General features: G+C 36.1%; 1 protein-coding gene across 1 annotated transcript; it reads left to right on the forward strand.

Moving 5' to 3' along the window:
- The first annotated feature begins 97 nt into the window (after nt 1-97).
- LOC145606735 (SNARE-interacting protein KEULE-like) lies at nt 98-22,476 on the forward strand. The gene is made up of 22 exons (XM_081662560.1): nt 98-341; nt 1,385-1,455; nt 2,097-2,155; nt 2,616-2,697; nt 7,311-7,389; nt 9,194-9,244; nt 9,397-9,493; nt 9,585-9,617; nt 12,912-13,037; nt 13,109-13,300; nt 13,388-13,471; nt 13,585-13,683; nt 13,759-13,835; nt 14,741-14,837; nt 17,713-17,838; nt 17,928-18,023; nt 19,926-20,042; nt 20,135-20,212; nt 20,619-20,818; nt 21,442-21,532; nt 21,615-21,704; nt 21,898-22,476. Exons 2-22 carry the CDS (start codon nt 1,386-1,388, stop codon nt 21,946-21,948), a joined length of 1,995 nt encoding a protein of 664 aa, XP_081518686.1. The 5' UTR covers nt 98-341; nt 1,385; the 3' UTR covers nt 21,949-22,476.
- Nucleotides 22,477-27,452: the final 4,976 nt, after the last annotated feature.

A 27,452-nucleotide genomic window follows, 5' to 3' on the forward strand; every position in this document is an offset into this window, starting at 1 on the left:
GGATGATATATCTTTTTTTGGCTTCTTAGTGCTATTAGGGATGAGATTAGGAATCTTTCAGCCTGTAAGATTCAGAAAGTTCCGCGATCCTGAGTTTTACCGGCTCACTGGCTTGCGGGTCAAGGCCGTGGTCATGTTTCTTTTTCTTGGTCAATTTTAAACCGTGTATAGCCCTCTATGTTGACAAGTACTCTTACTCCATACTTGTATTAGCCTATTAGGGGAAAAAAACACGAAGCACATAACTGCATCTGTCCTCCTCCACGCTCTTCCTCTCTCAGTTCCCCATTGAATCGCACTCCAAGTTTGAATTGAGGCAACTTCTAATTTTTCTAATTGAGGTAAGAGGTTTCATTTTGTATAACCGAACATCAATTTTGCAATCTAGGGTTAAGCGAAATTTTAATTGTCAGTATAGTCAATTTAGGATTCTTCTCAAGTAGAATTTTGAACTATTGGTAATCCAAGCTAGGCGTTGAGGTCGAATTGGCATTGATTTCATCTTCCATGTATGTATGTGATTCGATTAGAGCAATACCAGTGTATAATATGAAGAAAAAGGTTTTTAATTTGAATTTCAATCTGTTGAAGTTGGTATTGATTTGAATTGTGTAGTTAATCATTTGTGTAAAATTAATTGACATTGGTATGGAACCTGAATAGCATTTGATTATGTCTATGATAGTGTTGAAATTGGTTTTGAATTTGAATTTGAATCAGTAGAAATAGGTATGTTAGTTCGAGAACACAGTAGATCACAATCTTGCAGATGTCGCTGTAGAGCGCCTCATATGGTGCCCCCTTATCCTCCCGCTTCAAACAGATGTGTTCAAGGAACCTAGAATTGTTTTACCTTGACAATCAACAAATGAAGTTACTAAGGACTTGTTCTCTTCATTTGAAACAATGAATTTTTTAAGGTGTAATCCGGTCTGATTTGAATTTTTCTAATTTGGTCTAGTTTGATCTGATTAAACAATTTGACAAAACTTTGACCGCATTTTAATTCTAATCTATAACGAAAAACATTATTAAAATGGATTTTGTTAGAACGTCTCATCATGAACTTTTTAAATATGTAATTTTTGTAAATTTTTTTGATATGCAATTAATGATATTTAACGATAAGTAAATGATAACCAAAAGTTCTGTATAGCCGTTTCTGTTATTCATGTAAATGAAAGTACAAATTAATATTATATGAATATATTGTACATACCAATGCAAATGATAACCAAAATGCCACTTGATATACACCATCTTGTTTCTCATGCTGATTAACTGGGTGCCAGTTCATAACAAGCGATTTTGTTGCTAGATAAGAAAATTATTTGAATTTTTGAGCCTAATTTGATAGTTGTTTTAAATTTGCCTTTACTTTTAGGATGTCGATGTCGGATTCAGATAGCTCAAATACCGGTGATCATAAGTTCTTTCGGCAAATCACTCGTGATCGTAAGTCTCTTGTCTATTGTTACAACCGAGCTGATATTTGTGATATTTTTAAGGTTTAAGCCAATCTAATGAAGTAGTGTAAATATGTTGAATCGGAATCTACTTGTCGAATTACATCTGAACTTAGAAAATAATTGATATTTTGGTATTTAAATACTAAATTATTTTTAGATTTTGTGGGATGGCTAACTAACTGTCACTTTTATAGGAATGGTGAGTTTATTTCAATAAAAATAAAGCAGGGAGTATCAAAAGCTTATTTTGGATGAGCAATGATTGATGAGTTAAAAATTTGTCCTAGTTTTTAGAATGTTATCTGCACAAAAACTCCATAAAGGTTGAGACGACCGTTGTTATTTAGATTATGATATCTTTGATGGAGGTAACCAACTAACAGATTTTGTACCGGCTTTTGAATTACTATTCAATTTAATATGTGCTAGTTACAGTTACAGCAGTGAATAATTTAATTTATTTAGTTTTTCCTCCTTATATCTCATTGTAGACCACATTCAAATATAAATAGAAAGATGATCAACTAGTCTATCATGCAAATGAAAGAGAGAAAGGTCAAATTCACATAGACGTGGTTTTATTATTAATTGAAGTTCCCTTCCATTTTTGTGCTATGTTTGAATCAGGGTTGCTTCATGAAATGCTTGGATCAACAAAGAAGGGGGACTCTCGGTCAACTTGGAAGGTATATTTGAATAACATTTGGTGCTGATGGCTCCTTTTCCTCTTTTTTATTTGATGATATAGCTCAAAAATTCTGAAATGGAAAATTAAGGGTTCGTTTGACATTACTGTGATTTTTTGTTTTTTAAAAGTATATATATATGTCATGTACTGAATCAAAAATTATTTAGACTTATTTAAATAATGATAATTTTGAAAATTGACAACAAAAAAGTGGAAACACCTTTTTCTTGTTTCTTGTTTTTGGTTTTTAGTTTTAAAAAAACAGAAAACAAAAAATGATGCCAAACAAGCCCTAAATTGTCCATTTAGTTGAGCAGACTGCAGTATATATGGTCTCCACAAAAATTCTGTTAGTTTGTTGTTTTGTATTTATCTCTTTCCCTATCATTTGGGTGACTTATGGTTGTCGTTTTATGTGACCATAATTCATATCTGTCTGACCTGTGCACCCTATTTAGGTTCTCATCATGGACAGATTAACGGTTAAGATTATGTCTTATGCTTGCAAAATGGCTGACATCACTGAAGCGGGAGTCTCATGTAAGTAAATAAAACCCACTTATTCCTCTGAAATTTGGACCTATATAGCTATATAAGCCCATGATGTTATTTGTGACCTTCTGGAAACAGAAAACAAGGTGCTTACAGCAGTTAATTCATAGTGCTGTTACTATCCTGTTCCCTTTAGATTTCTTGCTACCTTTAGTTTATTTTTAATATTTTGTAGCTGTGCTGATTCAAGGGTTTTAACAGTATTTTTCGTTGAATTCTCTAGCGCCTGTGAGTCTCTCTGGTATCTTGTGCAAGGCATGAAATAAAGTATGCCCTCAATTTTATGCCTTGTTGTTTATAGCTCTTAGTGAGAGTGGTCAAGAATGTTGTAGATAGAATAGTTTAGGGAGGTGGGGTTTAATATTTGAAGACCATTTTGGAAATGAGAGCTAGATTTTATGGAGAATGCCTACCTTCTGCTAGCTGCATTATAATTCATTGTTAGGGACTATGATTGGGGTCTAGGGGCTGTTTAGTTAGCCTGATAGTGGTAATTTTCTGGGGGTTTTGGAAGCCATGGCCAAGGTTACTAGAGTAGGTAAAAGGTAGTTTCAGTTAGGAATACTCAAGCTAAAAATTAATCCATCTTGGAATCGAGGGATTTATATCATGTGGAGGATGTCCGGAATAATTGTCTTATAATGGAGGAAAATGTTGTTTACAAAATTGACTTGAATAACAAGACTTGCATTCTTGGGAGCGAAAATTGTCATTTATGGGACTCCTAGACCTAACTTGTGCTTTCATTTGTTTATAATGTCATTTTGTTTATAATGTCATTTTGTTTATAATGTCATCTTGTTTATAAGGGTGTCTTATCTTTAGTTGATTTGTTTAAACTTTAAACAAAAATGAATTGTGCCTAAGAAGGTGATGATGTCCTGGACTCATGTTAAGATGATTGTTTTTGTTCTATAAGGTTAAAAATGTAAATGACTTCTTATACATGTTTGTAATGATATCAGATTAATTAATGAAATGGGTGCCCTATAAAAGTCTTTGATTTCTTTTTGCCCTTTTATTGATAAATAGTTTTTATGAGATTCAAATACTTGTGCACAATGGATACTTTTTTGTAACTTGCTAGGAAATCTTCTTAATGTTATGTGTTTATAATTTTTGTAAGTAAGCCCTACATCATCATGGTGGGATTGAGGCTTTGTTGTTGTTGTTAGGCCCCACATCTCCACTTATCATAATTAACTCCCCTTAAATTTTTTTAACTTTTCCTTCTCTCTCTAACACCAATGTCCTCCATCAAAATTATTAAACTCTTACTCAAAATCCACCATCATTGGAAATTTAAGCAATTGTTAGTTTTTAGTGCTAGTCAAATAAAGATTTGTTAATCACGTAAAAGGTAGTCGATTTTCAAAAATAATAATTTTTAGCTCAAAGGTCGATAATTAGTTGGTAAACTCACAAAATTTCGTATCTTTAGAGTGTGAACACTAGATTCTTTTATAAAAAAACGAGGCTAGTTATGCGAGCGAAATATTGTGGTGGGTGCCGATTAGATTGGTAACATGAATTGTGATCTACAAATGGTTGGTTTATATGGATTTATGACCTAGTGATTTTTAGAATTAGGGTTTTATAAATTTAGGGCTTTTCGGGGGAAATAGCTTCTTAAAGACCGGGTAAAATGTAACTGGAAAAAGAAATGGATGGTTCCTTACAATTTTGACTCAGTTCTACTCTACACTTTCTCTTGCTTTTGAACCTGAGTGGCTAGGCGTTGCACTTGCTTTTGGTGTGTGCTTTTGTTTGCCTTTTAATATGCGTTGCCCCTAGCAAAATCTAGGCGTTTGACCATGTAGTTACTGAGGATGTGCTTTTTTAACTAAACGAACTAGATATTTGATAAAGGGAAGATGGTGATCAGTTTGTTTGTAGAAGTGAAATTACTTTCCACAGACAAAAGTGGCGCACACATGCAAAGTGAAGTAGATCAAATTGAAAAGGAAAAAGGTTTTATTTTTTTTTTATTTAAAAAAAAATAGATTTATGCCTCTTTTAAGCTTTCATAGTAATGATGCCACATAGATAAATGAAAGCTATGATACTCATATTTGGATTTGGTGTCGTGTCGGACATGGTGGTGGACCCTCTAGATTTAATAAATTACATATAAGACCACTATATTTGGTTGTTGTGTCATTTCAAGGTGTCAAAGGACCCGACACGCTGTGGAAATGTGAAATAACTACCTCTTTTTCTTTTGGTTGCAACATTTTGAAGTTTGCATTTATTACGTTCTTCTATTTCATCTTTTTTTGTTGTATTATATGTTAGGTAACATAAAATAATGTGGAACTTGTTAGATTCGTATAGATATATATTTTCATAATATCAAATTTTTATATATTTTTAAATATCTATAATTAGAGATATAAGAGTTTAAGTAATGCGTTGGCAAACATGAAGGTCAAAATGCTGCAATGATGCAACAAAAGAGAACAGAGGAATTATGTGATATGAATCAAATAATTCATGATGTAAGTTGGTTTTCCAATTTCGATTGATTACCCATAACGGCAAAACCTTGTTCTTGGCAAAGTTGTTAGATAGTGTATGCGGAGATTGATAGTAAAAGAGACTTTGACAAAAACAAAATAAAGTAGAGGTGAATAGAACAAAAGAAGGGACTTAAACGGATAATGAGTAAGAACATAAAAAAAAGGAAAGAGAAAGGGTAAAAAAGATTGATCTCTAAAGTTATGAGATAGAGACTTATATTAAGAATATATACAATATAAGTAATCAAGGAATTAGAGAATATTAAATTAAAGAAATTACATATATTGAATAGTGTTTAGGGTAAAAATAATGGCCTAATCCAAAAGAGACATGTGGCCCTATCAAAGGGCGACACGTGTTCCTATAGGAAGATGACACGTGTAAAAGCCCTACAAAGAGCGCCCTAAAAAGAGAGTAAAAGGCCTCCTTACATTAGGAGGCCCAAATCTCGAGAAAGCCGCAAAAACTGCGCTCTATCGCACCACGCCAATCAGAGCACGAAATTCTAGGGTAATAACCCTAAAGGGGCGCAATTAAGAGCTCCAACTTCTCTCTACTTTCTCTTTCTAGCTTTTCCGTTTCCGATCACTAACTTGATAATATTTGTTGTTTTGTGCCGAGGGAATCACAAAAAACCCCGAAACAAATAGGATTCGATGTTTAGGCAAAGTTGGTGTCAATAATAAATAAATCTAATCTCTTTGACCAGATATAAAGAAATAAAGAGGGATGGAAATAGAGCCATCCATAGTAGATTTCCATAGATGAAGAATTTGTTATATAGTTGTAGATTATTGCTATGCTTACTAGGGGCCTTAAGGATACCACTTTAACTAGTTTGAAACATTAAAGCTTCATTTCAACTCGATAACTAAAATAAGCTTGAACTTTGATTTACTTAAAATAATCTTGTCATTGACCACCTGGTTTTAATTTAATTTATTTATTTTCTTTTAAAATTTATTATATAGAACATTTACAAGATTACTTTGTGTCAAAATAATGTACCAATAATTTAACCTTTAAAGGGGATGCCAAATAATACACCTGGAAACAATTGTAGGTTTATAGTTTGATTGACGGTAAACTTGCAATTTTTATTGCTTTTGTGTCTTTTGTCGAATATATGGATTTATTATTCAAAAGGATGGAGATGTTGCTCATAGGATCACAACGAGTTGGTTGAAGTGGAAGAGTGCAACGAGTTTTTTATGTGATCCCGGCGTGCCCCATAGATTGTAGAGGAAATTCTATGACAATAAAGCCTGCTTTGTTATATGGTAGAGAATGTTGGGCCGTAAAGCATTGCCATGTGCATAAGATGGATGTGGCAGAGATGCGTATGTCGCGATTGATGTGTGGCCATACAAGAAAGGATCGATTAAGGAATGAGGTGATTAGGAAGAAAGTAGAGGTTACATTGATTGAATACAAGATGAGGGAGAATTGGTTAAGATGGTTTGGCCATGTAAGGAGACTAAGTGATGCTCCGGTAAAGAGGCTTGAAGAATGGCAAAATGTTGGGATTGCAAGAGGTAGGGGAAGACCTAAGAAAACTTGGAAGAAGGTGATTAAGAGTAACATGAGTGCTCTGGGGATTTAGTAAAATATGATGTTGGATAGGGTGGTGTGGAGGGATAAAATTCACATCAACGACGTGTCATATTTATGTATATACTTTTAGAAAGTTATCTTAGTATTTACCATTATTATTTTTATCCCATTAGTGTTTTATGAACAGTATTGATTTCCTTTTCTAAACTTTTCTCAAACCTTTATTGTTTTTTTACTCCAACCTTTTAACCATTCCTTCAAAAGTTTCTTGAATTTTTTTCTTGGTTCTCTTTTAAAACTCCCTAAATTTTTTCTTGGATGCCCTTTCTTTTCTCACTTTACTCACCTTTTTTTTTTTTTCAAACTCTTTCATTTGATTATCTTGTTATGTCCCTTTCTTTATCGTACGGTTCCTAATGACGATTCATGTTAGCCTACCTCAACTCATTTTGGCACTAAGGCTTTGTTATTGTTATTGTTGTTGTTGAATCATATTATTTAATTATTTATTTTATTTGCTGAAACAGTGGTGGAAGACATATATAAAAGAAGGCAGCCATTACCCACAATGGATGCTATATATTTTATCCAGCCATCTAAGGAGAAGTAATGTTTCTGCTCTTTCATTACTGTTGTCTGTCATGTTGCTAATTTTTAAATTATGTATGTTCTATTCTTCTGTAATAGACTGGAAAGTCAGAATATAGAAATGAGGAAAATGAGAACTGGGGAACAATGCTTGTTTTCCTCTAACGGCTCTCTTTATATGCATATTCCAGCTTACTTCCCTCTCTGTCTCACTTCTGACAAACTTACTGACTTTTCCTCCAAACTACTTATAACCAACTGATATTGTCCACACCAATAGGTACCCCTCTCCCTTGGCTACAATGGCAGTCTATTACATCTTTCTACTTTTGTTGATTTCTATACATGTTTATGGCTAGCTTATTACTGCAATGACCTTCACTGATCAGTGGCACTATATATAGGCATTTCCTGACTTCCTCCAGGCTCTTAACTATGACAACCCCCCTGACCCCCTTTCCAAGTTAACTCTAACGAACTAATATTTCCTGACTCAGACCAATAGTACCCCTACCCCTTGGCTAGTCTATTACATCTTTTGTTGTTTTCTATTTATGTTCATGGCCAGTTTCTTATTGTAGTGGCTGTTAGTGAGCAAAAAACCTTAGTTTGTGTTTGCCATGCCATCAATGTAACTGCAAATTTTAAATATTCTCATACTCCTTTGTCCCTATTCTATGAGGTGATGACTTTTGACAGTTAGTTTAAATGTCATATTTGACATTATAAATCATAGTACTCTAACGCTAGAGCTGGACACTGAACTAATATAAGAAAACGTTGTTCCTGTGGACTTGGGTACAAAGAGAATTACATAGAAAAAGGCCTAGAGTCCATGCAGGATGAGCTAAAGTATTAGAATTTGGGGGAGAAGTGTATGTCAATGATGCTGTTTTAGGCTTCAATAACCAGTGCAGTCTTGGTGGTTAGTTCGTGCATAAGGTCCCAAACACCTTAGTTTTCAGCGTTGATGCTTAGTCAGGACCATCACATGATGTGTGTTTTCGTTTTTTTGTCATATTCTTGGCCCCATTTTTTCAAAGCCGTATATTGTGTTTCTTGCTTTTAAGAAAGAGGTCACGAATCTAGATGAATGCTTGAGACAAGCTGTTTTGCTATATGATTATTGGATATCATGCAAAAGTGCTTTCTCTTCACAGTTTGGAACTGATATATGTTTTTGTAGAATTCTTTCTTGTTAATGGAGTCTAAGAACAACATATTTTGATTTTTGGAATACAATGGACTGAATCAATTTGGCTTGCCCAAACTTCTGTTTGCTGCATTCAGATAATTATGAAAAGCTTGGGTATGGATCAAAAAACATTATAACTGAAGATGGGGATAGCATTAATAGGTGTTCATGTTATGTTGTGGACTCAGGGATTTAAATTAAACACATAGTATATGTAGTTCAAATATGATTAATGTTTATTGTAAGAAAGAACCTTTTCCCATAAAAAGGCCTCTTACTAAAATAATTCGAAGGGAATGATGAGCAAAGACAGTAATATGCAGTATTAGAAATATAAAGGTGCTTTTAAAATTAGTTGTTAAACATAGCGGCACACATGAAATAAGTATATATCAGTGACATTTTTGAAAAATGAGATGCAAATGTGTTTTATCTCACCAACAAAAAAAATAAAAATTCAAAGAGAAAACCCTTGGGTGTTAGTTTGCATTTTTTCTTATCGTTCTTTGCCCCCTTTTCTCCCTGATGCTATAAGTTCTTTTCATTATATTGTGTGTTAACACTTTATATAATAGAGTGGCATGTACATTCTTAACTTTTCCCTTTTTTTTTCCCGATAATTTTCAGTGTTATCATGTTTTTGTCTGATATGGCTGGGAAAAAGCCTTTATACAAGAAGTAAGTTTCAATTCTCTTATAAATGTCATCTTTATAAACACTTCTTTTGTTTCTTTGTTTTATTGTGAACCTTGAACATAAATAATGTGATTTAGGTTCTTTTTTTTATCCATCTAATTTACTTTTTTGAACCTTCTTTTTTTTGGGACTAGAGCTTTTGTATTCTTTAGTTCACCAATTACTAGAGAACTGGTTGGTCTTATCAAGAAGGATGCTACAGTTTTGCCTCGAATAGGTGCATTGAGTGAGGTTGTCTTTTTAATTTTGGGTATTGGATTGATTATATTGGTTCTTGATTTACCTAAAAGATGTATAATTGCTTTTTTGTTATCAAATGCAGATGAATCTTGAGTATTTTGCTTTTGATAGACAGGTGAATAATGTTGAATCCTTCTATTACTTGTTTTTGTTTCTGCTATATTTGTTACCAATGCCTACATTAATCAGACAATTTTAATTAAATTTGATCTCTCTCTATCCCTCCATCTTATACTATTTATAGGCCAAGGCAGCCCTTTTTATGAGCCATCTTATAAGATTGTTTGGCTTCTTGTTCACTTAATTGTAGCCTAGCAAAATGGTTTTTAATATAATACTCTGCAATATCTTTCTTCTTGCTAATAATTTGAGATAAATGTGATAAATACTTTTATCTATCTTCTATAAAATCCGTTGGAATTGTAGTGACTAAGGACATGTTCTCTCAACCTTGATTTTGTTGAACTTAAATAGTTTTTTTTATTGAACTTGTTTGTATTGAATTTATTTATTTATTTATTTTTTTATTGAACTTAAATTATTTGTACTCAACTTAAAATATTTTTACTTATCTTAGATTATTTTAAGCATAGTTATAGAATTTGCGATTTAAATCTTAGAAAATTATGATTTTACAATTATTGTATGGCCTTATGATTCGATTTACTTTTCTACCCAGTTTTTCATATTTCTCTTAGCCTAGTGAAAACCTTAGAAGTTTAAAATATGCCTATAAAGCTATTTGTATACATATAATTTGTCAATATTGGCTTCACAACTATTTCTATCCATAATTAGGCTTAAAAAAAAAAATTATATAAACGCATTCCATGAAATTTGAGTATGACATCTTGATTATGCATGTTCGATTGATTTTATAATTCATTTTTGAAAACCCTTTTTGATTCATAATTGATTCTTGTTTATGATAACTTTGATTGTTACTGAATCTCTATTTATATATATATATATATATATATATATATATATATATATATATATATATATATATATATATATATATATATATATATATATATATATATATATATATATATATTTTACATTGGAAAAAGCATTATATTAATCACAAAATAAGTTACACACTAAAATATTAGGGGTACGACCATACAATCTTTTTCTATTGGGGAACCAAATGCTTTCGGAGGAACAAGATGCTCCTTTTTTAGAGCCACTCATCTTGCAAAATAAGGAGTTAGTAATATTCCATGGAGTTTTACTTCTTTGACAAACAATCTGGAGTGGTGGGAGGAGGCATATATCTTCGACGTCTGAGAGGAGCGCATTTTGGGGTTCGTTTCAACTGCATAATGACGCATGAGTGACTATACCTATGGTCGGATCTTCTTGCATCAAGAGTGGAGGGTTTTTTCACACCTATCATGCCCTTCAAAAGGGGGGTGACTAATCTCCATTGGTGTAGAAACTTCTTGAGTTTTAACACTATCCTTCTTCTTTGGATGATCAAGTACTCAAATGCTAATAAAATATTTCTGGGAAGAACAATAGTAGAGTAATGTTCATTCCTTTGGATAGGAATCAATTCGTTTAAACCGATAACTTGACGAGTAAGATTTGTTTTTTTTTTTATTTTTTATTTTTATTTTTTTTATTTTTTATTTTTTCCTTCTAAAGGACTTCAAAACAGATTTGTTATCAATAACGTTGGGCCATTCATCTTGATCAAAGGGGTTAACCTTATCTTCCAAATTCAAAGATTCTTTTCCACTTTGGATTCATCTTTTACACCAATACATGTACGTACGCACCCATTTTCATGACCATCTCCTTCTATCCTTTTCCCCTTCTTTCCTTCTTTCCTTCCTACCTTTCTTTTTTCTTCTTCCTTCCCAAACTGAATAAAGTCTCTAAACCTCTCATCCTCTGTTGTAACCACAAGTGCATCATCAAAATTTTTTTTGAGACCAGCCCAATCTAGAGGTCACCTCCTTGAGTTTTTGTTGAAATTCTTTGTATCAATCCTAATTGCTTGCGAAAGATCCATGAAAGCTAAGTCTGGTTTGTTTAGCTCTAAAGTTGCTACCGCTCTTCTAAAGTAAGCTTTCACATTTGAGTTATCGTAACACAACACTGCCTAACATAATTGACTAACCTTGTCAAAGTTCTTCTCTTTGACATATCATACCTCCAAGTTCAGATTAAGACACAGCAAGGCTCGAAAAAACTGATTTATCATCATCGTTACAAACCAGAACAAAGGACAAGATCTTGAGTGCAAGAGTATTTTGCAACGGCTTAATCCATATTACTCTGCTTGTACAACTGGTTACCCTCATCTTTTAAACTCCTAACAAATTTTAGAATACCAAAAGGATTCTCCAATTTCCTAACTATTTTCTCTAACCTATGAGAAGAGAAATCCTCCTCTTCAAATTGAGCAAAACACAAATCCCCCCCCCCCCCCCCCCCCCTAAGTTCCTCAAACGCATTCCTTGTACTTGAAATAAGAATAGAAAGACAAATAACTACACTGGCAGCTAGGTATTTAATGCCATAAAAAGCAAATAATATGCTTCCATAAACAGAATAAAATAAGGGAACATAAGCCTACAAACCTTGAATGAAAGAAATTAACAACACCGAACACTTCCCACGAGGTTAACAAGCCAAAGAACCTTCTGTAAATGACCAAACAAAAGAAGATACTTGCCGGCGAAATGAGGTTGAAGCTTAATGGAGGTGGAGATCGTCGGTGTAAGGTCCACTTGGCTTTGTTGTTTCCTCTTAACCTCCGGTGGAACTGCAAGAGACTTAAAGAGGTGGGGAGCTCGACTACGACAAGGGACGAGAATCTGAATCAGGGAAGACTTTACCACAAAATAAAGGAAAATTACGGGGATGCTCGTTCGAGATCTGGTCGCAGCGCCGAAACTCCAATGAGACCCTAGGTTTCCGGCAGTAGCTTTGTTTTGGAGGAGGAGAGAGAACAAAGAGTTTGGAGGAGAGAGAAAAAGTTTGTATTTGGTTTACCCTCTTTTTATTTATATATGTTCTTAAAGGTTACTATATTGGACTCATTTTTACGACTATACTTATTATTTAACTTAATATTATATGAATAAGGTGAAGAAAAGAAAGCCAAATTTTTACAGATTATTATTTGAACTCATAGTTATTATGTCCCCTTGTAAGAGGTTTGTTAAGGCTAAGTTACAGTTATCCCGAAGAGCAAAGAATTTATTTGTATTCTTGTGGCTACGTGTCTGATAGGTAGCTTATTGCAACACAGGTTCAAAATTCCTATACTGTTGTTTTCGAAGACACTAGCTCTTATTTGTTTTGACTGTTCTTCTATTTATGGATGTTATCCCCTATTTTTGTCTCGTTTATTTAATAAAGCCTAATAATAGTTTGTACAATTGTCTAGGGTTTTGTCACTGATAATGGAATGGCTATGGAGGAGCTCTTTGGAAATGATGAGAATCACCGTAAAGCTGACGCATGTTTAAGTATAATGGCTGCTCGAGCTGCTACAGCGTTTGCTTCTATGAGGGTATATATATCATCCTATCATTGATTTAGGATATGCTAAAAGGTTTTTAGCTCACTTTGTGTTGCCTTTAGGAGCTTCCTTTTGTTCGCTACCGTGCTGCCAAATCTCTTGATACCAACACAATGACCACCTATCGTGATTTAGTTCCTACAAAGCTAGCTGCTGGAATCTGGAATCATCTGACAAAATATAAGACAAGCATTGCTAACTTTCCCCAGACAGAAACTTGTGAGTTGCTTGTTCTAGATCGATCTGTTGATCAGGTATATGAGTATGTTGCTTGATTTTATGCTAGATCCAATAATTGTTACTCTTCACCTGTTGAGTATATTTGCCACTCTATATTTCAGATTGCTCCTGTCATACATGAGTGGACTTATGATGCCATGTGCCATGACCTTCTGTTTTTGGAAGGGAATAAGTATGTTTATGAGGTGTGTTGTAGGTATCATATGTTCATAGTCCCCTGTTTTTTAATTCTACATTTTTTCTTCTACTTCATTGTTTTCATATTTATATTTATATATCTAAAGAGTAAACTGTTCAGGTTCCAAGCAAAACTGGAGGGCCTCCAGAGAAAAAGGAGGTCCTTTTGGAGGAGCATGATCCTATCTGGTGTGAGCTTCGACATCTACATATAGCTGATGTGCGTTCTATCCTTAATTTTTTTTTTCGATTAAGATGTGTGAATATATATTTTAATCTTAATCTGTGGTGTCAGGCTAGCGAACGACTACACGAGAAAATGACCAATTTTGTATCAAAGAACAAAGCCGCTCAAATTCATCATAGTTCAAGGTTAGCTGTTGATCTTATGCCAGTGAGTCAAAAGAATCAACTGCCTTCCTCAGCTGTTATTTTGTGAGATATGTATGCTAGCTTTCTAGTGGAAAGTCTCTTATAGTGGAAACATGCTTTCTTTGAGGGATGGGAGAAAGATTATTCATTTGGATACGTAGGACTGTGCTGTTTGTGATTGTAATTTAGTCGGATGGTTTATGATCTATAATTTGATTCTGATCTCCAAATTTTGGAAATTAGGTGCAACTTTTTGGCATTTTGACACACTTTGTTTGGATAGCAATATCGAAAGGAAAGGAAGGGGATGGGAAAGATAGGAAAGGGGAGGGTGGAGTTCATTTTCCCTCCAATTCTCTTCAATTTTGGGGAGATAGTGTTTAAATAGATTCTTCCCTTTCCCTCCCCTTCTTTTCCTACCTTATCCAAACAAGGAAAACTTGTTACCCTCCCTTTCCCTTTCCTTCCTTTCTCTCCATTTCCTATGATCCAAAAAAAGTTTTAAGTGAAAGTGGATACAAAAAGCACAATTTGAGCTTGTGTAGTAAAAAATATATATGTTTTTGAATCTTTGTTGTTTATTTTTAAGGCTTTCTAATTGAAATTTCACAGTTGTGCCATTGAATATTGTTTTTGTATCTCTTTGGATACGGCTAGGCTTTGAAGTTCACCATAATTACAGGGAAGTGAGGGGTGAAAAATAGATATTGATTTAACCTTGAACATTGTTATATCTGTTGGCTCATATTATGAACATATAAGCTTACATCTATTTTTAACTACTTTGGGGTTGGGCAAAGCTGCATTTGGGTATATAGGTAATCGTTGAGCTGCTTTCAGTCTCTTTCTATGACCTTTTTTTGTTTCAATGTGTATCTTACCCTTGAGCTTGAATCATTTTTCAGAGAAAGTGGTGAATTGTCAACACGTGAGTTGCAAAGGATGGTTCAAGCTTTGCCCCAATATAGTGAACAAATTGACAAGCTTTCTCTGCATGTTGAGGTTAGTTTCCAGATGAGCAAGCACCAAGCTTTTTGTGGCTGCTTTTATGATCACCTTTATAATTGTTGTTCTGGAGCTGGTATCCTATTCAAGAACATTTGTTTGTTTATTCCCTATTGATGGAGTTGGTGTCCGTTTCATGAGAATGGCCTTGAAAATGTTCATTTCATTTGTTCATTCCTTATTGATGAAGTCTCAGAACTTGTGCGACTTAGACCTAGTACAAAATAAAAAAGCACGTTTGTTGCAAAGCATTGATGAAAATTTTGTTTCAGGGAAAATGTGGATTAGATTATTTGCCTCAAGCTTTCTCATGGGATGTTTCATTGGCTTCTTTAGCTAATTATTTAGAGGTTCATATGCGTGATTGGAGTATGCTCTTTGTATAGTTTTTGTTCACGGTCTATTTCTGCTGATTTCCCAAATGAAATTTCTTTGCTTTCTGGAATACTAATGTAATAGACTAGTATTCTGATCTGTAAGTTGAGAAACAAACAACAAGATTAAAGGTGAAAGCTAGAGGTGTTTGTTTAATAATAACCAAAATTCAAATGGGTAGCTTGAGGCTATCAATCTATTGCCTAGTAGCTTAAGGCTACTAATCTTATCTCCCAAAAGTAAATCTTACAAATTCTCATAATAGCTTACTACTGAGTTACAATCTTTATATCTATATACTTGAGCAACTACAATACAAGAATACCCTAGCATTAATTAGCTTTTGTCTCTATTATATCAGACTTGCAATATTCTTGTGGGTTGTGTCACCTCCCCTTTGTGTATATTAAGTAACTTTGTTCTCTGCCGAGTCTGCCCTGCTGTCTGTTGTCCCCTCTGTTGACTTCTGTTTTGTCTCCCTCCTTTTGTACATGCGCCCCCTCCTCCGTTCCTTCAAAGTGGTGGTGCAAGAATTGGGTTCTTCGCTGCCTTGTGCTCATGGTTTTATTGTATTTGTTTGATTCCCAACCAGAGGTAGTGTTACATGCTTTAATCTACAACAACAAAGCGTTAGTCCCAAAGTGTTTGGGGTTGGCTAACATGTATTGTCATAAGGAATTATATGATATAAAGAAAAGGACATTACAAAATAAACATTTGAAAGAGTATGGACAAAGATAAGTAAAGTGAGCTAAGGAAAGAACATTTAAGAATAATTGAGGGAGTTTTAAAAGAGAACGAACAAGAAAGTTTTAAAAAAGTTGTTTAAACGTTGGAGTAAAAAAATAAATTAATTAAATAAAACGGTTTCAGAAAATTTTAGCAAAAAAAAAAAAAAAAAGTTCAACATTAGTGCGCTAAAAAATAAAATTTTCTTTCACTTGGCGAAAAGTTGCCTTTGCCTTACTCTTAGCCTCCTTATGCGCTGCAAAGCTTTCGTCGCTTTCCCTTTTTTGCTTAATTATTGCTTTTAACTCATTTCCCCCGCTTAATCCCTAAGACCTCTTTGGCCATTCTCAAGAATTAGTTCTTCATTCGTAACCAAGTCATGTCTGGATCCGCCTCTCCACCCTAATCTGCTTCCTGGATTACTTTTTCTGTAAAAATCTTATCATTTTCATCCCTTAGAGTCCACCATCTTATCCTTGGCTCCTCTTGTCTTCCTTCTTTCTTCGCCTTCTCTTTCAAATGAATAGTAATAACTTTGCCACAGTTACGACTTAATTTAGTGCATTAACAAATGCTTTGGCTGACTTTTATTCTCTTATTTCAACTTTTTCTAACTAAACAATAAAGCTTAATGTATCTTTTGTACTTCATGCTGCACTTCTGATACATTGAAATCATGGGAAGGTCACAGCCAACCTATGCCCAGTTTGTTTGCAATCACAAAAATAAAGCTGTAGTCCCACACACAAACGCCTCCATGCAACCATGTGTTACTTCTCTACTCTCTCATTTATGGCATCACGACCATGAGCAATAGTCCAAGTGATGCTTTTCCACAAACAACAGCAAGACACATGAATTGTGACTTTGCAATGTATCAATTACCAAGTCTATCTTCTTGCTTAATGCTCCTGCCCCCAAACAAAAGTCCCATTTGCCTTTTCCACAAGTTTTTTTGGAAAGTGAATACAATTATAAGATAATGGGGTTTGGTTGATAAAAGGTGAGTATAAACAAGATAGTGGGGTTTGGTTGATCAAAAGTGAATAAAAAAGGAATGTAGTGGGGTTTGGTTGATTATAAGTGAAATGGAACTTTTATTTAGGGATAAGAGTTTTGGGTGAAATGGGATTATTATTTGGGGACGGAGGGAATATGTTTTTATTCATCAAGGATAGGTTGGAGATGACATTGCAGATGGGGCTATTATAAGATCTTTTTACTCTTTGATAGGCTCTTTTAGCATGGCGATGCAAACTTTATTCTTGTAAATAGAACCAGATCTATGGTAGTAGAAATCTTTTGCATTTTTAAAAAATATTTCTCTCTAAATCAGAAAACTAGTTAGTTGTCGCATTATCTGATAGGTCTGACAATGTATCTTAGTTTAGACCATTACACTATCTGAGAACTGCTATGGTATGGAAATTAATGCAAAACTGAAATTAATGTACATTGTCAAATCATAAAAATGTTAAAATTTTCCATTATATTCCCTTTGTTCTTTTTCTGTCTCAACATTTATCTCTTTTGCAAGTTTCATCTTTCATGCCAATTATGTTTTTGACACCCAAATGACATTCTTGCCATTGGTCCAATGGTCTCTCTCCCGTTTACATAATCCCATGGTTCGAGTGGTCCTTCCCCATCCTCCTTTTTCTTAAATTTTTTTTTTCGCCCAACGATATGTTGTAATAGATAGAGTATGGAGATAATTGTAATTTTTTTTTTCCCATAGTGCTTATGATAACTCAATTTGGTCCTACAGATTGCTGGAAAAATAAACCGTATCATAAGAGAGCAAAAACTTAGGGAGGTTGGAAAACTGGAACAGGATCTTGTCTTTGGTGATGCTGGAACTAAAGAAGTTATCAAATTTTTAAGCATGCATACGGTAGGGACTTTGTGGTCTGAATCATGCAACTTTTTCTCTAATATGAAGTTTATAATACTTTTCTGACAATGTAGAAGCCCCTTTGACAGGATTTAAGCCGTGAAAATAAGTTGCGATTATTGATGGTTTATGCGGCTATTTACCCCGAGAAATTTGAGGGTGACAAAGGTTCACAGTTGATGCAGGTAAGTGTTTGTATTACTGCTGGAAAAAAAAAACACTGGGTGTGTTCTGTTAAATTTATATATTATCTCTCTGTCGTTCATTTTCTTTTACTTTCCTGTTACGAGTTTACAAGTGCTTTTAAAGAATATGAATATTTATAGCTATAGAAAGCCCTAGAATAAGTTTTGAGTTCCCTCTTCTTCTAGTCACAGTCTAGTCCAATTGAGGGTGATAAAAGGGTTCAGAATTATGCAGTTAAGTGTTTGTGTTGGAGCTGGAATCTTTTTTTTTTTAAAAAAATATTGGGTGTGTTCTGTTAAATTTATATAGTATCTCTCTGTCGTTCATTTTCTTCTACTTTCCTGTTACGAGTTTCCAAGTGCTTTTAAAGAATATGAATATTTATAGCTATAGAAAGCCCTAGAGTAAGTTTTGAGTTCCCTCTTCTTCTAGTCACAGTCTAGTCCAATTGAGGGTGATAAAAGGGTTTAGAATTATGCAGTTAAGTGTTTGTGTTGGAGCTGGAATCTTTTTTTTTTTTTTTTTTTTTTTTTTTTTTTTTTTTTTTTTATATGCTGGGTGGGTTCTGTTAAATTTATATATTATCTCTCTGTCGTTCATTTTCTTTTGCTTTCCTGTTACGAGTTTCCAAGTGCTTTTAAAGAATATGAATATTTATAGCTATAGAAAGCCCTATAATAAGTTTTGAGTTCCCTCTTCTTCCAGTCATACTCTAGTCCAATTGAGGGTGATAAAAGGGTTCAGAATTATGCAGTTAAGTGTTTGTGTTGGAGCTGGAATCTTTTTCTTAAACAAAAATACTGGGTGTGTTCTGTTAAATTTATATATTATCTCTCTGTCGTTCATTTTCTTTTACTTTTTTGTTACAAGTTTCCAAGTGCTTTTAAAGAATATAAATATTTATAGCTATATAAAGCCCTAAAAAGTTTGAGTTCCCTCTTCTTCCAGTCACAGTCTAGTCTAATTCAGATTGATAAAAGGGTTCAGAATTATGCAGTTAAGTGTTTGTGTTGGAGCTGGAAACTTTTTAAGGGTGCCTTTAGTAAAAAATTTGTCTTCCATATTCTTTAGTATCTTGTTTTCAATTTCCATGTGTTCTCTTAAAGAGTGAAATATTCAAAAGCAATCAAATTTCTGGACGATATATTAAAACCCCCCTTTTCCTATAGTCACACACCCTCCACTGTCACTGCTGTCCAAGCACGTTCATGGTTCATCTCCTCTCCCTAGCCATGCCATTTCCTGTGTGACATTTTTCACCCCCAGTGGTTTGATGGTCATGGTAGAATGTGAGTTGGGTTTCTATGTAAAGTAGAGGGTGAGTGTTCTGGAAAGCATTTACCTTAGGTTGAAATATCGGAAAACTTCTGGGTACTTAATCCTATTATTAATTACGAAAAATGAGTGTGAACTTGTTTGGGAGGATTTTTTACATCGTTGCCTCTATATTTTCTCCACAATTGAATGTATGCTAAATTTTCTTTCTGAAAGTTGTTTCAATGAAAGTTACACCTTGTGTGATACTGATTAGCAATTTAGCATAAAGTTTTCTCTTCCTTTGTGTCTGTTTAGGGGTAGGTGGGTATAAGTTTATATGACTTGCAATGCACTTGCAGATGTTTTATATTTATACATCTCTACGGCTGTTTCATCTCTTATTTGTCACGAGAGGATTTTTTGTCAATTTGTTACAATTTTGCCTTTTATTTTTCTGGATAGAGGGGTGTGTGTGCTACTTGCCTGACAAGTGAGAAAAGAGGGGAAAAATAAGGGGAAGTAGGTTAAGTGTTTATCATATCGGTGCAAAAATGTTTTCACTGTTTCAAGTCTTCTACATTTTAAAAATTGGTTTGTACTTGTAGTTTTAGTTAACTGTTTTATTTGGTTCTTGATTTATTCAGCTAGCAGGGTTATTATCAGATGATACAAATGCAGTTAATAACATGAAACTGCTTGGCACACATCCTGAAACAAAGAAAAGTTCTATAGGAGCTTTTGCTTTAAAGTTTGATAATAAGGTGTGCCATTTTCTTAAAAATGTCTTTGTTCTTACTATGTCTTGTTCTGAATGCATCTTCTCCCCCTCACATAAATTTTTTTTTGTTATCAGAAAAAGCATGGAGTCAGAAAGGAACGTGTTGGAGAAGAAACATCGTGGCAATTATCTCGATTTTATCCAATGGTTGAGGTATGCATAATGTGTCATGTGCCATGTAGAAGAAAGACTGCTTTGTTAATTCACGACTTCGGTGATTTGTTTATGAAATTGTTCAGATGCTTTGAACATTAAAGATTGCTTACGATCTTGTTTGAAACCAGGAGAAAGGATTTGTGTTCTGATCTATTCATTTTAGCTTGTTCCGTTTTACCCTGTTAAATTTTTTTCCTTATTTTTTATTTTAATTTTTGGGTTTCTTGAGTTTGTGGGGGCACTTGTCATCGTATTCAAGGTACATTGTTACCTTAAATGACATGTCATGGTGGTTTTATTTATTGAATGTTTTGTATCATTGTGGCAATTTACTTATATTACCTATAAAATGTGTTTATATTCTGATTACAGTAAGGCAAATTGACCCAATAAATCTTTCCAGGAACTTGTTGAAAAACTCAGTAAAGGTGAGCTTCCTAAGAATGAATACCCATGTATGAATGACCCAAGTCCTACATTTCATGGTGCTACACATCCTGCTGCGATACAATATACTGAGACCCCAGTTGCACACTCCATGAGGTCGAGACGTACCCCAACATGGGCTTCTCGACCTCGTAATTCTGATGATGGTTATTCGAGGTAACACTTGGTATTTTCTATTGAATAGTAGATTACTGTAGTTGGCCACTTGTTAATATTTTTTCATGCTTTTGGGCAATGAATTGTTTTATTTAACAAGTCAAATCCTCTAATGGTTGTCTGGCTATTCTAATCTCTGCTAGAAGTCAGACTATTAAATGCAGTTGCTTGTTATTTCCTTATACGTTCATATACATTTCCATTCCCTGTTTACTTTTGTCATGTTTGGATAGCTATTGTAGAAGAAAATGGAGGGGAGGGAAGAAGAGAGAGAAGAAAGAGGGAGGTGAGCGTAGGGAAGAGTGAGCTTTCATTTACCTTTAAAATGTTTCCAACAATGGAAGTGTTTGATTCATTTAATTTAATAATAGGGAATATGGATATCTTTAATACCTCCCTGATTCAGATTAAACCTGGGAAATATGAATCCCTCACTATCTCTTCTCTCCCTTTCCCATATTACTCTATCCGAAATTAGTGTATGTTAACTCTCTTCCAATTACCTATTATGTGGCTGACTCTAATGCAAATTAAGGGTGGCTCAATTCATATTTTCCTTGTACTCTTGAGTGTTGTGATCTTTTGAAATTTATAATTTAAATTTGATTTCTTTTTGTGTGTAGTGATTCAATTCTCAGACACGCTTCTAGTGATTTTAAGAAGATGGGCAGGCGTATCTTTGTATTTATTGTGGGTGGTGCTACTAGGTCGGAGGTAAGTGAAGTTTGGTGCATTTATGCGATTGCAATTCTTTTAGTGGTTTTGATTTGTAGCTGAAAATTTGTGGTTCTTACAGCTGCGAGCTTGCCACAAACTTACGACAAAGTTGAACAGGGAAGTCATTTTGGGCTCCTCTAGTGTTGATGATCCTCCACAATTTATCACGGTACTTGATAAATGTTATATTTATTTTATTTTATTTTTATTTCTCAAGTCTGGTACTTGATGGGTTAGGACTTCTTTAATTCTCACGGTGCATCAGCTTGTCTATTTGTCAATTCAACTTGGTACTTCTTTGTTTCTCGTGGTGCATATGTCTATTTGTCAATTCAACTCATCACTTATGTCTTTTTGTGCAGAAATTGAAGCTGCTTTCAAGTGAACTTTCGTTGGATGACCTTGAGATATAAAGGTTTTGCATGAAACTGTTCGTCCTGATCATTCATTCTTTTCCTACTGTGTACATTGTGTGCCATTAGTTCCTGGATTCTATTTCAATGTATCATATGATTCATATCAATACTTAGCGTTAAAAAGAAAAAAAATGTGCTTTTGATTCCAGAAGAATTGCAGCAATCTCGCTGTGTCTTGTGTGGATCAAGTGAGATCTCTTTGTCAATAAATTTGTACTACCGAATGATGTATTGAAATTTCAGTTGCATCAGTCAATCTATGTATGTAGTTTACATGTAACTACACAACTATTTTTATGCGGCGTACCTGCACCATCTTGTGAATGTCCTTTGTTGTACATTGTCGCTGATTGTAACTTGTTATTATGAAATATTGGGTGGATGCCCATTATCCTTCTGTATTATCCAGAATATTCTAGATCTAGGGTTTATTGTTATCCAAGCAAATCCTAATTAATTATATTGTATGTATATATATATACCCCATCATATGGAATAAAGATACACAAATTAATTCTCTCTCAATTTCTCATGTTTCTCTCTATTTTATAACACGTTATTAGCACTAAAGCTCTAAGTCAATTATATATTTGCTTTGGACATTAAAATTTATATCTTCCAATCCATTCAATGATTCTGTCACAATAATTATAGTCTGAAATTATCAAATTAGTTTGAGCTTCATCGCGCAGAGCCGCTGGAAGATGTGGAGCCCATGAGCAGTGAGAATCTTTAAATACATTTGATCCTACCGTCAAACCAGGTAATCCAATTATACAATTTCGTTGGTTTTAATTGGTTCAAAGCACTCTTCAGTGTGTAATAAATGGTAAAACGTGTCATTCAAAAGAGGGGAATCACCCTATTTATAGGGTCATCGGGATTTGTGCCCCTAATTAGGTAATTGAACCCTAATCATTGGTGGGCTGCGCCGCATTGCGATTTTCTCGGGGTTTGGGCCTTGAAGGCCGCATTTTCTCCCTTGTATCTGGAGTGTCACGTGTCAAGCAAGGATTGGTCCACTTTGGGCCATCCTAGGGCTGACACGTGTCATCCTCTGGTTGGACCACGTGGCTGGGTAAAATTACCCTAAACATTTGCCCCTCACAGATGTGACGTGGTACGCCACGTGGCATCTGTGACACGCGTCATGCTTCGGTTGGTGGTAATTTTACCGCCAAAAAGTGACTGTTCACCTTCTGAGTAAATTACAGGAATGCCCCCGAATTTACCCTCTATATATAGCCGTTTACCCCTCATAATTTTGTACGTTTACAAAAATTTTCGAGAGAGAAAACTTAGAGAGAGCATTAATCTTCCGTCTGAGTCAAGCGCAAGCCCGAAAGTTCGTTTTCGTCTTACACAGCCGGTTCCGCCTACCTTCAGATATCAAATCTAAAGGTACCGTCTCTGTCTCTCTCAGCTCTTTTCATTTTTCACCGCTTGTACATATTTCTTGCAATAGGATGCATCACCAACACACACGGCACAACCTAGGTTAGAGTCCAGCCGGTCACCAAGGACGGCTGAGTCTAGGACTGGGAGTGCCGTCTCGGGGTGTTGGGACCACCCTTTTGCTTGGATTCCGACCATTTACGTGTCTGTGCAGGACACAATGGCTCGGACAATGCAGACGACCCCCGATCCAGAATATAGGAGCGAAGGCTCAGGCGGCCAAATGCCTGAGGGAGAAACGTCTGGTCGGGAAAACCAGACGGCTCTGGAGAGATCCCCTCCGCGTGCCCCTTCTACCCCAGCGGATTCCTTTTTGGAGGAATGCGACCAAGGCGGCAATGAAGCTGTCTCTGTACCCTTCTCGCAAGATGAGGAGGAATCTGGGAGCGACAGCTCCGCCTCCAGCTCTGAGAGCAGTGACGAGCCCATGTTACCGCTTGTAGACAACGAGGAGGAAGAGAGGAAGAAGTGGAGTGAGAAGGACGATCCCTTCAAAATCCACGTCTCAGCCAGAGACTGAAAACACATGGAAGACAACTTGGAGAAGTTTAAACTCATGCACCCGTTAGAAGACGGGTACAAAATCAGAGTGCCGCCTGAGGACGGCACCATCGCCTGGGAGGACGATGAGAGGAACGCCAACGGCTACTTCAACTGTTATGAGGCGGCGTTCAAAGCTGGTCTTCGCTTTCCCCTTCACGAGGCGGTGAAGGCAATCTTGAGAGGCTACGGCCTCAGAGTCTGGCAACTTACCCCCAATTCTTGGGCAAATATTCTGGGGTATGTTGCCGCCTGCAAGTTTCAAGGGCTGCATCCCGGCTGGGAGGCCTTTGCCAAGATGCACTATCTTAGCCGCAACCCATGCGGTTGGAGGGCGTGGTACACCTTGACCACGTATCCTCAATATACGATGACCTTGGATAAGGTCTCAAAATTTGACGGCTGGAAGCATAGATTCTATCTGCTGACTGCCCCAAGCCGGCGGGAGAACTAGGAACTCCGCCGGTACAATAAGAAGCCTGAGCTGATGGGCCGGAAATGTTGTCTTCCCCGGATTTCGGATGAGGACTTTGACAAAATAATTGAGGCAGACTGTTTTGGCCTCACAGATGCCACCTTATCAACCGGGGAAGTAATAAAGGTCCCCAAAAACTGGATCCCCAAGAGCTCCTAGCTCATGGATGAGTGTTAGGGGTGGCAAACAGGTCGGGTCGGGTCGGGTTTTGGTTGACCTGTTTATATAAACGGGTCAGAACCTCAAACCTTAACCCGACCTGTTTACATAAACAGGTCAGAAATTCAAACCTGAACCCGACCTGTTTATAAACGGGTTGACCCGAACCCAACCTGTTTAACCTGATTTTTTGAAGCTTTTCACACAATTTATTAATTTTTTATATGTATAAAAAAAACTGTATTGATGTTTAACTATTCCAAATTAATGCTTACAATAGTTGAAAATACATCCTGTAAACATTATATAATTACAATTTGTATATGAAGTACATTTTTGCAACATAATTTACATCTAATTAAGCATCTCCATTTGCCAAAAAACTTTTTCTAGCAGTCTTTATCATTAATTCCTTCTTCCTTCTTCCATGGTTGATTTTCGGATTCTTATTTTTCTGCAAGTGAAAAAAATTTCGAATGTATAAGAAATTAACAAAGCAAAAACAACCCTCATTAAAATTAAATTGCAGAAAATAAACTTGAAAGAATGCAAAAATTAAACTTGTAGAAAAGTTAAAACAAACGCATGCATAAATGTGAAGAATTAACATATCAACATCATTAGATGAAAATTTAAAAGGCCAAAAAAGAGAAAAAAAAAATCTGAAAACACAGCAAATAGAATACTTTAACAAAATTAGGCTAATTATTCAATCTAATAATTAACGATTGTTAATTGATTAAAATGCATAGAGAAAACATAAACTCATAAACAAGCTAAAACAAAACTCATGCATTGAATTGAAACTATAATAGAGCATTATAAAACATAATGAAATTAAACATAATGAAATTAAACACAACGAAATTTACTAGTAAGTTACCTTAAGATTAACGAGTTTAATTAGAAATTTTAATGGAAAATTATTGAAAACGAGAAAGAGAAGAGAGATGAGAGAGAAAGAGAATAACCAAAGAATGAGAATGAGAGGCAAAAAGTAGAATACGGCGTGAGAAGAGTTTTAGGGTTTTAACTTTTAGGCTTTGATAGTTTGGGCTTGGCCCATATTTAAAATAAATAAAAACTAAGTTATGCGGGTTGGGTTCGGGTTGACCCGACCTGAAACCAACCCAATTAATTAAACGGGTTAAGGCGGGTTGGTTTCGGGTTGGGATTTCCAACCTGGACCCGACCTGTTTAACTGCAGGTCGGGTTCGGGTTGACCCAATTACATAAACGGGTTGAAAATTTCATTCAAAACCCATTTATTTCGGGTTGGGTTCGGGTCGGGTTGTCGGGTCGGGTTAGCTTTTGCCAGTCCTAATGAGTGTTTCTTGGCCGCCTGCGGGCTGGGAAACATGTTTACCAAATGTATGCGCCTGTGCATCACATCCGTCTGTAGTGTTTTTGTATCAAAATTGTTTGTTGATATGCTGATCCACTTTTTCCTTTTTGTTGAAGAAGCTTTGGAGATGTTGCCTATTGATAAGACACCCAGGCGGTCCTCTGCAACCATCTGCAGGGAAATGGCAGAGCAGCAGGCGGCCGGGCTCAGGGCCAAGGTAAAAAACGCTTGACTCTTTCTTAGGTTGGCTTCAAAGTTTACTTTCCCCGAATGCTAACTTTAACTTGGTTTTTCACAGGGAGGTGAAGTGGGAAAGACGTTTGAGAAGAAGCTCAAACGGGCAAGGGAGGAGTCTGCCTCCACCCCTGCCAAGACAAAGAAGGCTAGCTCCACAATGACTCCTGGCGCCTCAGCCGGGAAAAATCAGATGCGGATATGGGGGAGGACCGAAAACATAGGCGGCAGCCTGAGCCTCAACCTCGCCAACCCCCTATCTGCAACCGGGGTGTTCATTGCGCCTACAAGCGGCTCTCGCTTAGCTAGCTCTGAAGGTAAGGCTAACCCTTTTGAATCCCCGCCTGAGCTGGGATGGCCTTTGCGAGTGAAATCCCACTACCAACAGACTTCATCCTCAGACGGCCGGCAACAGATAGGTGCCGCCTTAATTTCGCACTCATCACCTGTTGATTCTGGTGCAGATCACTCACCTCGCTGGCCAGACGTCCAGAGGCACGCCAAGGCCATGCTTGAAGCCGTCCGCAAGAAGGACAAGGATGCTATCTCAGGGATAGAGACGTTCAACCTTGAACGGATTCTGTGCCTGCTGGCTGAGGTGAGATACTTGAACAATTTTTCAAAGTGCTTTATCCGCTTGCATTACTAACAGAATTTTCTTTTGCAGGCTCTGTTGCGGCTAGACGGGCTCAAGCGTCCTTACACCCGCAAGCGGGAAGAGGTAAAAAGGGCCAAGAAGTCAGCCACAGACGCTGATAACGTTGCTTTATACTCCACTATCATAAATGATCTTGAAACTAAAGCAACCACAATGACACAGGCGGCGAGAATTCAGCAGCTGGAGGCGAACCTGAAGACGGCCAACCAGAAGGCGAGTGAGGCAGAGGCGGCACTCAAGAAGGCGCAGGAGGACCTCAAGAAGGCCCAGGATGAGCTCTAGAAGGCCCATACGGACCTTAGCACACTTTAGGGTGTTTCACTAAGAGAACACCGATTTAAAGGCTAAGGTCTAAAAGCTGGAGGACGAAGCTACCCAAGCTCAGATATACTTCGCAGCAACCCTGCATGCGGAGCAAAACCGCCTAGTTGCTGAGAGTGATGCTGACAATGACGCCCGGATGAGGATCGCCTGGGGTGCCTTGTACCCAGAAACAGATTATGGTGTCTGGGCACTGGCTCACAAGTATGCCGAGGAGGTGGTGTACTTGACTGAGAAGGGCAAGCCGGTTCCTGAGTCCTTCGCTGTCTGGGCTAACACTGAGTTGCCTGAGCCTGAGCATCCCGGTCCTAGTC

Source organism: Chenopodium album, chromosome 23, assembly GCF_948465745.1.
Source record: "Chenopodium album chromosome 23, dcCheAlbu1.1, whole genome shotgun sequence".
NCBI classification, from domain to species: domain Eukaryota; kingdom Viridiplantae; phylum Streptophyta; class Magnoliopsida; order Caryophyllales; family Amaranthaceae; genus Chenopodium; species Chenopodium album.

Bases quoted from the DNA above. Each gene is read 5' to 3' on its own strand.
- LOC145606735 (XM_081662560.1), top strand. From the start codon at position 1,386: ATGTCGATGTCGGATTCAGATAGCTCAAATACCGGTGATCATAAGTTC. The intron at 9,494-9,584 runs GTTGTCTTTTTA...TATCAAATGCAG, and splicing joins GAATAGGTGCATTGAGTGAG to ATGAATCTTGAGTATTTTGC. The intron at 21,533-21,614 runs GTAAGTGAAGTT...TGGTTCTTACAG, and splicing joins GTGGTGCTACTAGGTCGGAG to CTGCGAGCTTGCCACAAACT.